This window comes from Salvelinus alpinus, chromosome 9 (assembly GCF_045679555.1).
Source record: "Salvelinus alpinus chromosome 9, SLU_Salpinus.1, whole genome shotgun sequence".
In the NCBI taxonomy this organism is placed as follows: Eukaryota; Metazoa; Chordata; class Actinopteri; order Salmoniformes; family Salmonidae; genus Salvelinus; species Salvelinus alpinus.
Window position 1 is genome coordinate 70,649,284 of NC_092094.1, and position 13,799 is coordinate 70,663,082.

General features: G+C 43.7%; 1 protein-coding gene and 1 long non-coding RNA gene across 3 annotated transcripts in view; one reads left to right on the forward strand and one right to left on the reverse strand.

Moving 5' to 3' along the window:
• msrab (methionine sulfoxide reductase Ab) overlaps window positions 1-6,133 on the reverse strand; it is a 54,964-nt gene extending 48,831 nt beyond the window's left edge. The window contains exon 1 of one of the 2 annotated variants that reach the window (XM_071327071.1): window positions 5,953-6,133. In XM_071327071.1, the coding sequence (XP_071183172.1) occupies window positions 5,953-6,133 (181 nt within the window). Of the gene's footprint in view, window positions 1-2,461; window positions 2,596-5,952 lie in introns of those variants that run through there. The other variant, XM_071327072.1, reaches the window with a different exon arrangement.
• The window catches only part of LOC139530554 (uncharacterized), a 56,746-nt gene extending 45,423 nt beyond the window's left edge, over window positions 1-11,323 (forward strand). The window contains exons 3-4 of the long non-coding RNA XR_011666066.1: window positions 3,226-7,687; window positions 9,419-11,323. This is a non-coding gene — a long non-coding RNA (uncharacterized lncRNA). The remainder of the gene's footprint in view (window positions 1-3,225; window positions 7,688-9,418) is intronic.
• The last annotated feature ends 2,476 nt before the right edge of the window (window positions 11,324-13,799 follow it).

Below are 13,799 nucleotides of genomic sequence, written 5' to 3' on the forward strand. Positions count from 1 at the left end.
CCTGTTGGAAGGTGAATCTTCACCCCAGTCTGAGGTCCGGAGTGCTCTGGGGCAGGTTTTCATCAAGGATCTCTCTGTACTTTGCTCCGTTCATCTTTGCCTCGATTATGACTAGTCTCCCAGTCCCTGCTGCTGAAAAACATCCCCACAGCATGACTCTGCCACCACCATGCTTCACCGTAGGGATGGTGCCAGGTTTCCTCCAGATGTGACGTTTGACATTCTGGCCAAAGAGTTCAATCTTGGTTTCATCAGACCAGAGAATCTTGTTTCTCATGGTCTGAGAGTCCTTTAGGTGCCTTTTGGCAAACTCCAAGCGGGCTGTCATGTGCCTTTTAATGAGGAGTGGCTTCTGTCTGGCCACTCTACCATGATTGGTGGAGTGCTGTTGAGATGGTTGTCCTTCTGGAAAGTTTTCCCATCTCCACAGAGGAACTCTAGAGCTCTGTCAGAGTGACCATCGGGTTCTTGGTCACCTCCCTGACCAAGGTCCTTCTCCCCCGATTGCTCAGTTTGGCCGGGCAGCCAGCTCTAGGAAGAGTCTTGATGTTTCCAAACGTCTTCCATTTAAGAATGGAGGCCACTGTGTTCTTGAGTGCCTTCAGTGCTGCAGACATTTTTTGGTACCCTTCGCCAGATATGTGCCTCGACACAATCCTGTCTCGGAGCTCTACAGACAATTCCTTTGACCTCATGACTTGGTTTTTGCTCTGACATGGACTGTCAACTGTGGGACCTTATATAGACAGGTGTGTGTCTTTCCAAATCATGTCCAATCAATTGAATTTACCACAGGTGGACTCCAATCAAGTTTAGAAACATCTCAAGGATGATCAATGGAAACAGGATGCACCTGAGCTCAATTTCCAGACTCATAGCAAAGGGTCTCAAAACTTATGTAAATAAACTATTTCTCTTTTACATTTTTATAAATGTGAAAACATTTTTTTTTTAAACTGTTTTTCACTTGTTCATTATGGGGTATTGTGTATAGATTGCTGAGTATTATGTTTTATTTAATCAATTTTAGAATAAGGCTGTAACGTTTAAAAAAAATGTAAAAATCAAGGGGTGTGAATACTTTCCGAAGGCACTGTGTGTAACAAATAGATGTTATATAGCATTTCAGCTTGAGAGCCAGTAAATACCACAATATGAAATGTATCGACATGTGTGGAGAAGAAAGTAGATAAATACGATAACTTGGCCAACACGGAGTTCTTTAGAAAATAGAAAAGCCAACATTGCGACAAATCAATGTAGCCCTGAACCCCAGAGTAGCCTCACTCTCACCCTGAACAGCCATCTTGAATGACGGGGCGCCAGTGGAAAGTCTCTAAGATCATGCGTCTGCAGACAGTTTTTCCTGACGAAAAACCTTGACCAGGAGAAACTCCTGATCCTAATGTTGGGATAGATCGCTTCAAGCAGATCGCTCCACTGGCGCCCCTAAATTCCCAATCTGGCCCTCAACCATCACGGTCACCTAATAATCCCCAGTTTACAATTGGCTCATTCATCCCCCTCCTCTCCCCTGTAACTATTCCCCAGGTCGTTGCTGCAAATGAGAACGTGTTCTCAGTCAACTTACCTGGTAAAATAACGGTAAAATAAAAATAAAAAGCAGACACTCGTCTTACTGCGCCCCCCCGTGTCAGGTCACATCTTGAGCCAGTAGGTAGACTGGCACTACCACTCTATTCATGGGCATACTCATACCAATCTCTCACAAAAAGACAGGATCAGGCAAACAGCAGTATCGCAGTACTGCGAGAAGGCAATGAGTGGAGAAATAAGTGGAGAGAGGACAGGAAAGCAATAGAGTGGGAGGAGTAGGAGAAGAACGAGGAGGAGTGTAGGATGCCAAATGCTAAAAAAGAGAAAAGAAAATCGCCAGGGAGAAGCAACAGATGACCGTGGCAGAGGGATGGACGGCGAGATTCTTTTGGCTTCCGAAACCGCCATGCCTTTGGGCAGCAGATGAACGCAATGGCACGGGCGCCAGGTCCAAAAAGTGAACGGGGGTCGAAAAAACAAACAAACAAGGATTTTTGTTTTTTTATATGTAAAAACAGAGAAGGCCAAGAACACGCTGACATGTAGCGGTCATCAACAGAATCTCGCTCAGCGCCAAAATCGCTCTCTCTCTATTCTCTCGTCTCTGTGTTCCTGCCATTCTCCTGCCATCTCTCTCTTCACACCCCCTCTTCTCCTCCCACCATGTTCCTATCATCAGTCTCTCTCTCCCTTACACACACACACACACACACACACACACACACACACACACACACACACACACACACACACACACACACACACACACACACACACACACACACACACACACACACACACACACACACACACACACACACACACACACACACACACACATACACACACATACACACACACATACACGAAAGCTACATCTCCTTGGAGCAGCACACACACCAACCTCTGCTGTGGGTATTTCTCCCATGGAGCCCTGGCACAGGTCCAGATGGTTCCAGGATGGCTCTTTTCACTGAGCCCAGTCCCCCCGCCAATGCCAGCAGGCGCCTTTGCCAACAACACCCCACCTTACAAATAGCACCGAGGAGGCAAAATAACTGGTTGAATATGCCAGCAATGGAGAGGAGGGAGAGAAAAGGAATAAGGGAGGGTGGTGGTGAGCTTACAAAAGGATACAACGTGTGAAAAATACTTTTGGTGTGACTTTGATAAAATATGGGCGTTTTCTTTGTCCTTTGTTTTTGGAGGAAATTGAAAAGCGCCTACAGTCAAACCGTAAAGCAGTAGTAATCAGAAATCAGACAGCTTTTGTTGGCTTATTTTGTTTTTAATTGTGGTGGAAGAAATAAAACAACTCCGCAAACCATCGGCTACCACGTTCGGTCAAAACTTGCTTTAGCCTGCCTCTCCACCGGTCATGGTAGGGCTAACTTCGCTCTTTTGCTACCAGACAATATGTCCAGTTCCGTCACCGAACTGGCGTTTTCCTTTGTTAGCCTTTCGTGCCACTGTAACATTCCTGCATTTTTCATCCGCGGAAACAGATTCCTGCCGCACACGTAAATATGAGAGAATCCAGGTTTCCGGGAATCGAGGATTCCATGCCAATGCTGTGATGAAGAGGTCGCATTCCAGACTTTTAACTTCTCCTAAGTGGCATTGTCTCTCTCTTTCTCTCTCTCTCTCTCTCTCTGTCCCCTCAAACAGGCTGGCAGACAGTCCGGCACGAGGCGAAGGTTGGCGCTTTCTACTGGTGCCAACTACGCTCTGCTGCACCGCAAAGCATCATGGGATGATAAGTTGGGATGAGGCGAAGCGGGGCGTTGTGGGGAGAGGTAGGTGGGATGGAGCAATATGGTGGTGGTGATGGTGGTCTGTAGTTTTAGAACTATTGGAAAGAAGAGGTGAGTGAGCCTTGAGCTCTTCTGAGTGAGAAAAAATACATGACAAACAAAATGGTTTTTCATTTGGAGTGTTGTGGCTGAAAGTTCAAAACTAAACTTACTATACTATGTTTTTCTGTGAGTAAGAATAGTCATTGGTATATCTACACGGTCAGCATATTTGAAATAGTTCCAAAAAGCTATTTGCAACGGGCCACTAGTAGTGAAGCATTAAAAGCGACGACTTTCGCTAGTTCAGCCAAAGCGAGACAGCATTAAGTGGGAAAACTGGGGTTGTGGGCAAGTTTGTGCTAACGTTTATTCAGTGAGGGAGAAGGGGAGACCACAGACCGTCAGAACATTCATCCCGGATGCTTCCCATACAACGTGTATCCTAGCAACCATTCCCGGTTGCTATGGAGAGGACTCCCGCCCCATCACCCGATTGATCTTGACTGCTACAGTCAGCAAGATGGAGCTGCTACAGTATGGAATCGGAGGAATTGATCACTTCAGGAGGTACAGGGAAAGACGGCAGCATGCTACAGAATACTGAAGAAAATACAAATGCACTAGGCTACGGGGAAAACCAAAGAGCAAACCGTGTTAAGGTAGCCTCTATTCCAAAACAAAAGCATGTGGATTCTTTCTCAGTTATGATTCCTCTACAGTAGGCTATATCCTGACTGTCAGAGGCTACTACTATGATGCCATATCAAACCAAACACAAGCCAACCATCCCTCTGCTGTCTGTCATCTCAAGCTAAGCAGGCTTGGGCCTGGTCAGAACCTGGGTGGGAGACCATCTGGGCTACTGAGAAGAGACTGGGTCATATCAGAGATACTGACACCATGTAGGAAACATGACTTCCCTGCATTGACAGGCCAAATGTTGGTCAATAGAGAAATTACATTACAAGTTCCTTTCAGAGAACGAAAGTTAGGCACGTGTGGGCTCCCGAATGGCGCAGCGGTCTAAGGCACTGCATCTCAGTGCTAGAGGTGTCCCTACAGACCCTGGTTCAATTCCAGGCTGTATCACAACTGGCCGGGATTGGGAGTCCCAAAGGGCGACGCAAAATTGGCCCAGTGTCGTCCGGGTTAGGATTTGGCTGGGGTAGGCTGTCATTGTAAATAAGAATTTGTTCTGAACTGACTTGCCTAGTTAAATAAAAATGAGAATGTCTACACAGTGTGTCTACACACTGGTGTAGTGGTGTGTATGTCTACACACTACTATAGCCTGTGTGCACTTCCTTCCATGAAGGCCTGAGGTTAAAGTCTGACTTAGGATAGTATTGCCACCCTGTCTATCTATCCTAAAGCTAGGTGTTTCTGGTTAGTGCCTACAGGCAACAAGACCACGATTAGGATATATGCTGAGGATTGAACCATCAACCATGGGTAAGTCTTGTGAAGTATTTGCTGAGCTACAAGCCTGGGCTTATATTCACAAAGGTTCTCAGAGTAGAAGTGCTGATCTAGGATCATTTCCCCCTTTTAAATCCTAATGAATATGATTACATGGACATGGGGACCTGATCATAGATCAGCGTTCCTAATCTGAGATGCTTTGTGAAAACGGGCCCTGACACGTTTAGGACCAAGTTGGCCAGGAACAGGGTGTCCTTCTCTCAGTCCCAAACCACCCCAACCCCCCCACGGTGACTAGGGGAGGACAGATTTCCGCCATGCGGTGTCTCCGAGCTGCTCCGACAGACGGCCCGGGAATTTACGACAGGGCGGAGCTTCTCATGCGCATAATGCACAGATGGGCCCCTGGACGCTGCAGTGGGCTGCAGAGCTCCCCAGAATGCTTTGGGTGTGGTGCTCAAGGCCATGCACTAAGCAGCTAGTTGGCCGGGGGGGAGAGGCGTGGGGGGGTGTTGACCGGACCTCAAAATCATCCTCTTTGCAATCTCAGGATGGATGATGCATTGCATAATCAATGCCAACAATCTGATATGTCATGTGTGCAGACTTATGTGGTTGGAATCTTGAAATTGGTAATTATGCTTATTACAAAAACAAGTCACATAGACATTTATAGACACCATCCAAGCACATACTCTCATAAGCATTAAACTCACTCAAATTATCTCAAATTAATAGCCCCTAAAGAATTACACCACAGTGGAGAGGAACGTTTGCAAAGGCTACTTTGTCAAAAAAAATATGTTGTCCATTATGACACAGAGACCAAATCAAACAACACTTTCAATGATCCGAGGGCAAACTATGTGCATGATAAAGTGATACAGTAAATAGTTTGGGATAACTTTGAATATGACTGATGACCATAAGATGTACCCTAATACGTCACAAAACTAGGCTCAGGACCACCCCTCATTGGTCGTTAAACCCATATGCCTATAGTTGAACCAGAGAGGTGAATAACCATATATTAACTTAGAAACCTCATATGACAATCATGGAAAAAAAGTTAAACCAGTGTGTGCATCGTCATCTGACTTTGCTGTGCCCGGAGGACTTGTAAACAAACATCTTCTGTGGCACGATGTAGTTTTACGAGAGACGTGATTTCATTTACCTGCCACGACCATTTTCTCCTCCCTTCCTTTCAGAGCGCGGTCTTTGGTGGGCATGGCTGTTGTGTCTGCCATGTCTGCGACAGCGAGTGACACAATAAAAAGAAGGCGCAAAGCGAGAAGCAGTTGTGCTTTAGCGAATATCAGTAAACATAGTTTCTTCTGTACTTTGACAGTCTCCATGGCGCTGCGTCGCGCCGCTGTTGCGTTGGGATATGGGAGGAGTAAAACGACAGCGAATGTCCATCAACATGAATATTCAACGTGCGTGCGGGACGTCGTGCACTGAATAATAACTAGGCAGGGGTTAATATGACTTTGGCACAAAAGCCTACAGTGCAGTGTGTGCGTGAAATAAATTAAATTTAAATAAATATCCACATTAAGAACGCCGTTCAGCATGCAAATGAGCTTTTCACCATCCTCCATCGCTCATTCTGGGGGTTAGTTTAGGGCGGTGCATCTGTTTAAATGCAGCAGAGGGCAAAGGCAGACTCTATTTTTTTTCATTGGTAATTTCCAATCAAGTAATTCGTGTGTTTTAAACAGTGGTAGAAAACGTGGAAGAAAATGCAAGGTAATTCAATTAAAATAAAGTTTAGGTCTATTCTTGCTCCGCAGACCCAACATTTTCCAGATTTGAATGCTCAACCGTTTCCCTTTTGTTTGAAACATTTCATTCACTAGTTTGTGAATCCTCCTATATTTACCTAAGAATCGTCACTGAAATGTTTATGCCATTTTGTTTAGGAGATTTGTGAAATAATCTGCCATATTTGAGTATAATAACCATGCATTTTCTTCCACTGTTATAGTTTAGGTGTGTTATTGCTCCAGTGCCGGTACCTGTGTTTAGTGTAAAGTGAATTGGATCGCTGGCAAAAAGAAATCCCTTTGCAACAGACTTGTTGTAACACGATCTCCATTTTGTGGATGAGGATATGGCCACTTAGATGTTTCTACTAGGCACAGGAAGTTGAATTGAAGTTTGTGCCCAGTGGATTTCTCTCAAAAACAAGGAGATAATGGGTAAGGGAAGGATGTGTGGTCCCTCCCTGCTCACCAAAACGGAAGAGGAAAAGACCACCATCAGACCCATGTTGATGGTATAAGCAGTCTTAGCCACCCTTCTTTTGTTTAGAAACCAAGAGCTCGAAACTGTAGTATGTTTTTTGAGATTGGACACTTTGTCAATAACAAGCTTGCCATACATTTTGCTGGAATAACCTTAGAAATGACCTTTTTCTTCATCATAATGTGTGGCCTCTGAATATAAACTAAAACTACCATTATACAAGGTAGAAGATGAAATATTTCAATCACAAGACTTTATTTAAATGTTTCACCTAGATGTTACAATCACAAACCAAGAGAACATACCTGTACATTGACTCATAATTCCGTTTTAAGTAGCTGTCTCAGGCAGAGAGAGAGCTTTACTAGGTACTATGCTTTTGAGAGTGTATTAATATGCATATACACTGATTGTACAAAACATTAGGAGCACCTTCCTAATATTGAGTTATATATAACTCCCTTTTGCCCTCAGAACAGCCGCAATTCATCAGAGCATGGACTCTTCCACAGGGATACAGGCCCATGTTGACTTCAATGCTTCCTAAAGTTGTGTCAAGTTGGCTGGATGTCCTTTGGGTGGTGGACCATTCTTTATACACATGGGAAACTGTTGAGCGTGAAAACCCCAGCAGTGCTGCAGTTCGTGACACACTTTAACTGGTGAGCCTGGCACCTACTACCATACTCTGTCCAAAGGCACTTACATATTTTGTCTTACCCATTCAACCTCTGAATGGCAATTCATACCCAATCAATGTCTCAAGGCTTAAAAATCCTTCTTTAACCTTTCTCATCCCCTTCATCGACACTGATTGAAATGGATTTAACAAGTGACATCAATAAGGGATCATAACTTTCACCTGGATTCACCTGGTCTGTATGTCATGGAAAAAGCCAGTGTTCCTAATGTTTTGTACACTCAGTGTACATACAGTACCAGTCAAAAGTTTGGACACACCTACTCATTCAAGGGTTTTTCTTTATTTTTACTATTTCCTACATTGTAGAATAATAGTGAAGACATCAAAACTATGAAATAACACATATGGAATCATGTAGTAACCAAAAAAATGTGTTAAACAAATCAAAATATATTTTAGATTTTAGATTCTTCAAAGTAGTCATCCTTTGCCTTGATGACATCTTTGCACACGCTTGGCATTCTCTCAACCAGCTTCGCCTGGAATGCTTTTCCAACAGTATTGAAGGAGTTCCCACATATGCTGAGCACTTGTTGGCTGTTTTGCCTTCACTTTGCGGTCCAATTCATCCCAAACCAACTCAATTGGGTTGAGGTCAGGTGATTGTGGAGGCCAGGTCATCTGATGCAGCACTCCATCACTCTCCTTCTTGGTCAAATAGCCCGTACACAGCCTGGAGGTGTGTTAGGTCATTGTCCTGTTGAAAAACAAATGATAGTCCCACTAAGTGCAAACCAGATGGGATGGCGTATCGCTGCAGAATTCTGTGGTAGCCATGCTGGTTAAGTGTGCCTTGAATTCTAAATAAATCACTGACAGTGTCACCAGCAAAGCACCCCCACACCATCACACCTCCTCCTCCATGCTTCACGGTGGGAACCACACATGCAGAGATCATCCATTTACCTACTCTGCGTCTCACAAAGACACAGCGGTTGGAACCAAAAATCTAAAATTTGGACTCAAGGACATGACAACCAGTTTCATCATAGTGCTTGATGGTTTTTGCGACTGCACTTGAAGAAACTTCTTGACATTTTCAACATTGACTGACCTTCATGTCTTGAAGTAATGATGGACTGTCGTTTCTCTTTGCTTATTTGAGCTGTTCTTGCCATAATATAGACTTGGTCTTTTACCAAATAGGGCTATCTTCTGTATACCAACCCTACCTTGTCACAACACAACTGATTGGCGGAAAGAAATACCACAAATGAACTTTTAACAAGGCACACCTGTAAATTGAAATGCATTCCAGGTGACTACCTCATGAAGCTGGTTGAGAGAATGCCAAGCGTGTGAAAAGCTGTCATCAAGACAAGGGTGGCTACTTTGAAGAATCTCAAATATAAAATACATTTTGATTATTTTAACACTTTTGAGTAGGTGTGTCCAAACTTTTGACTGGTACTGTATGTAGCCTACTTATGTAAGCGAATCATATCACATATGATTTACATATATCAAACTGCTCATGGAAGAACAGAACGTGTAGCAAGGCTATCCCTCATGTCCTCCAAAAATATCACATCACCCCTCTCCATAACTGCCGCAATCCCTCTCTCCCCTCTCTCTCTTTTTGTCTGTCAGGGTGGATATGGAACATATAGGTAGGCTATGTAATCCACAAATAACATCACATCACCCCCTCCATAACTCTCTCTCTCTTTCTCTCTGTCTGCGATGGTAGATATTGAAGCTCAATCACCTGCGGAGGAGCTGAGGGGATCTGAGGGCTGCTCGGGGGACTTTGCGATGCAAATGTGAGGTAATTACCTAAAGCCAGGAGAGTGAGTGGAAGGCAGCCCAGGCTAAAATAGAGCAAGAAGGAAAAGCGACGGTGAGAGACGTGAAAGATTCACAAGCCTGTTGATGCTGACTGATTGGAGCACTTGGAATGAAGGGCAAAAATGGAGGGGTGTTGTGTAGGAAAGGGATTCACAGAAGATAGCTGTGCCCTTGTGTTTTAAGCCCATTCTTGTGTCTGTGCGTGTCCTCTTTTTCTTCTGCAAAAAAAGATGAATGTGTTCCATGTTTTTCCTGACTCCAGAGAGATTTGGTTAGTTGTCGTTGTGTGATTAGCTTAATGTATGTCATGGTTGCCATGTTCAAGTGTAATAGGCTGTATATGGAGAATAAAAGCCGTTGACTATGTGGCCATGTGCGGTTTGTATTCTATCACAAGAGGAAATGCTAGCTTGCAGTACATTTGATTGTTCCTCTGATCTGATCATGCTCACAAAATCTGCATGGATGGGGAGTAAGTAAGGTGATGTTTACAGTGGATGCAAACTATTGATCTCTTTAATGATGCAGTATGGGTAACTGTGTGTGTGTGTGTGTGATGTCAATGGTAACTTCCTTTAGAGTCAGCAGGCACTTATTTATCAACCGTGCGTGCATTTCATGCAAAATGTTGGCGTATGTATAGATTCTAGGATTTGTGTGTGCCACAAATTATTGGGATTTCTCACTGTTGTATGCAACATGTAAGGGATAATCAAGGAGGGGCTATGCATTCTATGGAAAATAATGAATGACAAGGAGTGGAACTAACCTTCCACTGAGTTGCATTATTTTCCAGAGAACGCATACAGTAGAGCCCCAAGTTGATTATCCTTTTTATACCATGGCTATAATTTAACACATTTGCCGCTACAAATGTGTTAATTTGCCGGTAGAAATGTGTTCAACGTCCACTGAAGTAGCTAGCAAGTTTACCAGAGTAGTTACCGTGGTAACCAAACAAACAGACTTGCTAGTGTAGCTAACCAAACCATCATTTCTAGCTTGCCATTATGAAAATCTAATTCAACAATGCCAATAATGTTTTTTTGCTTTCAAAAGCAGCTCAAACATAGAACGTGTAAGAATGAACAATAGATTCAATTCTACCGTGCAAATATACCATGCGTTATAGGGAAATAATGCAAGCTCTAGAATGCCCTTCAAGCCAATCAGAAACAAGTATTCAACAATGCCATGGTAAATCCAAACCATATTACATTTGTGTGCTCATAAACGAGCACTTAAAACCCTGCCTGGAAAACGCCCTCCATTCACCTAACAAAAACACCTTAATTTCCTGTATGATTTAGACATTTTGGAACTGGGCCATGTCTGTTTCTAAAATAAGCAAAGTTGATCACATTTCTGTAGAAGTTTGGGCAGAATGTTTTAATCTTTTTAAGTGACTTAAAAAAAACAGAAAAATGGCCGCACATTCTGCGTGATTGATTGTCTATTCAAACAATTTAAAAGTAAATGCTACAACCCACACTATGCAAAGTAATAATTGTTGTTCAATATTTTGTTTGTCAATAGCTGTTTTGTATTTCGATCTGCAGTCTTGGTATAGGCTCTTACTGTAGATGAAATAGGCTCTGATGCCACACTCCTATCTCACAGCAATACTGGAGCCTACCCATACTGTCTAGGCTACTGGTCTATTTACTTTTGAGCATGCATGACTATTGAATGGGTGATGGATAAGTGGTATCCTAATATTTGTTGTGTAACAGGAATAAACCAGTCATGTCAGAAAATATGATTATGATTCAGGCCCATATAATAAAACTCAAAGGAACACATGCTACTTTTGTGGTCTCCTTACCAATGGAAAATGCACCTGTTTTATCACTAGGCCTATGTTTTCATGTTTTATTAGCCTACCATTATTATAATTCCCGAGCATCAAACATTTCCATTTCCCTCAAAATAACAATATTTGCTCGCAATATTCAACCACGCATGGTCTGAGATTTGGGTGGATATACACACATTTCCTCTGCAAGATCAACATTGATAAATACCAACCTTTAGGGTAATACTGGCGCACGCAAGGTTTAAAGTATTTTTTTGTGCTCATGCACCTTTGATAAATGAGGTCCCATGAGAGCAACAAACAAACAAAAAACACGGCAGCTGTTGTCAGTCAGAAGAAGTGGTTATGGAGATCTGGGCTGAGTATCAAAGAGATTACCAAATGACCTGGAATAAACAAACCCACTGAACTCAATGGCTCATCCATTCTGTTTGATTGCAGTGGTGCTTATATAAATTGTAAAAAAAACTAGCGTCTCATTGAGTCAAAACCAGGTTTGGGGTTATGTGTGTGTACATCGGTGCATGGTTTGGGGCATGTGAATTAGTGTGTTTGGTGTCAGATACTTTGTGAGCATGCTTCCCCATTTGATTATTACTGAGACTACCTACAGTATGTGTCAGTCTAGGGCTGCATTCCAAATGACACCCTATTTCCTATATAGTGCACCATTTTTAGCCATTATAAAGGGAGTATGGATTGGGCTCCAGGTGTGTCAGAAACAGATAGGCCATTACTGCCATGCTTCAATCTTTGCCTCTTGACTCCACAACTGATTTTAATTAGCCTTTGAAAAAAGCAGCAAACTGTTTGGCACTTTGGCGTAATTGTTGCTTTTGCTAGTCTCACACTGCTGAGGGCCTTCATTAAAATTATAACTCACCAATCACACCACCTCGCTCGCTGTTTCTCAAGAGCTCTCCTCTTCCTGGGCAGGTGGGACTGAGGCACGGTTGGCACCAACAAAACAACAGGACTGATTATGTCTGTGCTTAATAATGTCATGTGACTCTCTGACAGAGCGTTTCCTGTCAGAGAGTCCTGCCGTGGTGACATAGACAGGATTGGCAAAATACGCAAAGTTGATCCAATCAAAAATAATCAGTTACCATGACACATGAGAATTTGACCTATTTATTACCTCAGGTGACATACTGATTTTATGTCTTTAAGGCCAGGCTTTTTTCCAGGTCACATTATGAGATCGAACACGGCCTTACGTCATCATGGCTCATTCCAATTGATGACACTGTATCTTCAAATTTCATAGAGGTTTTTAGGCTAGCCACATGATAGAGAGAGAGAGGGAGAGAGAGAGAGAGAACTAGAGAGAGGCTATTCAAACACAAGGACGTACAGTATGTGTGAAATGGATCAGGGGGGTGAAGGCCTTATCTAGTACATTGTTTGATCTGAGTAGGGAATGTTTAACAGAGTCGAGAAACAGGAAGTGACCTATGATAGAGTGTGAGAGAGTCAGGAAGCTATTTGAATGACAAAATAGCTACAAAGGAGTGAATTCTGGGCTCTGTCCAGCTCATGTGTAGTCTTAACTCTCACTTACAAGAAGTCAGTACATTCAGAAGCAGTCGGTACAGGAAATGTACAGTAGTGGCACAAGGTCACCTTGTAGGTGTGACACCCGCGTGACATCTCGCTGCCTGTTACATCATTGATTTAAGCCAGGAGAGAGAGAGAGATAGTTAGAGAGACAGGGAAAGGGAGGGAGGGAAGTCTATGGCGGATCAAGATCACTATCCCCTACCAAGTAGCCTACAATCCAGCAAGTTTAGCCAACCGCTCAATCAACCGAGTATATGGTAAGGGATTGCAAGCAAGCAAGAGTGCTCTGCACTTGTGTACAATGGCAATGGGGCATAGCAAGTTACTATGGGCCTGCCCGGATCTATAGAGAGGGGGAGAGCCCATTGGCCCTCCCCAAACTCGAACCCAATCGACCCGTGCTAAGAATGGCCCGGCTAAGCCACTCTTGCCCTACATACACAGGGCAGATTACGCCCTGTGCATAATCCCACAGACACCAGAGGCATGTGCCACTGTCACCACTCCTCACCCTGCTGCCTACACACACACACACACACATGGACACAGACACACACATATATACACACACATGGAAGCACACACGCACCCACCATACACACACACACCGACCCCCCCCCCCCCGTCTCTTTCTTCCCTAGCAACTCCCTCCCCAGATACCCCGCCCTGGTTTTAACCTACAGGCTGGTTTCCTCACCTAAACCCTGCATGGAGCACCAGTACTGGGATTAGGGTTAATCTGGACCTTGTGTCATCCAATATCCCTTCCCTCCCTCCTCAACCCCATCCCTCCCTCCTCTTTGGAAAGAGGCTTTGGGTGAAATCCTTTTTAGTGACTCCCCTCTCCTCACACAGACTCTGAGCCTGCTGTTAGGGTCAACTTTTCCTCTCAGGCCAAGCCAAT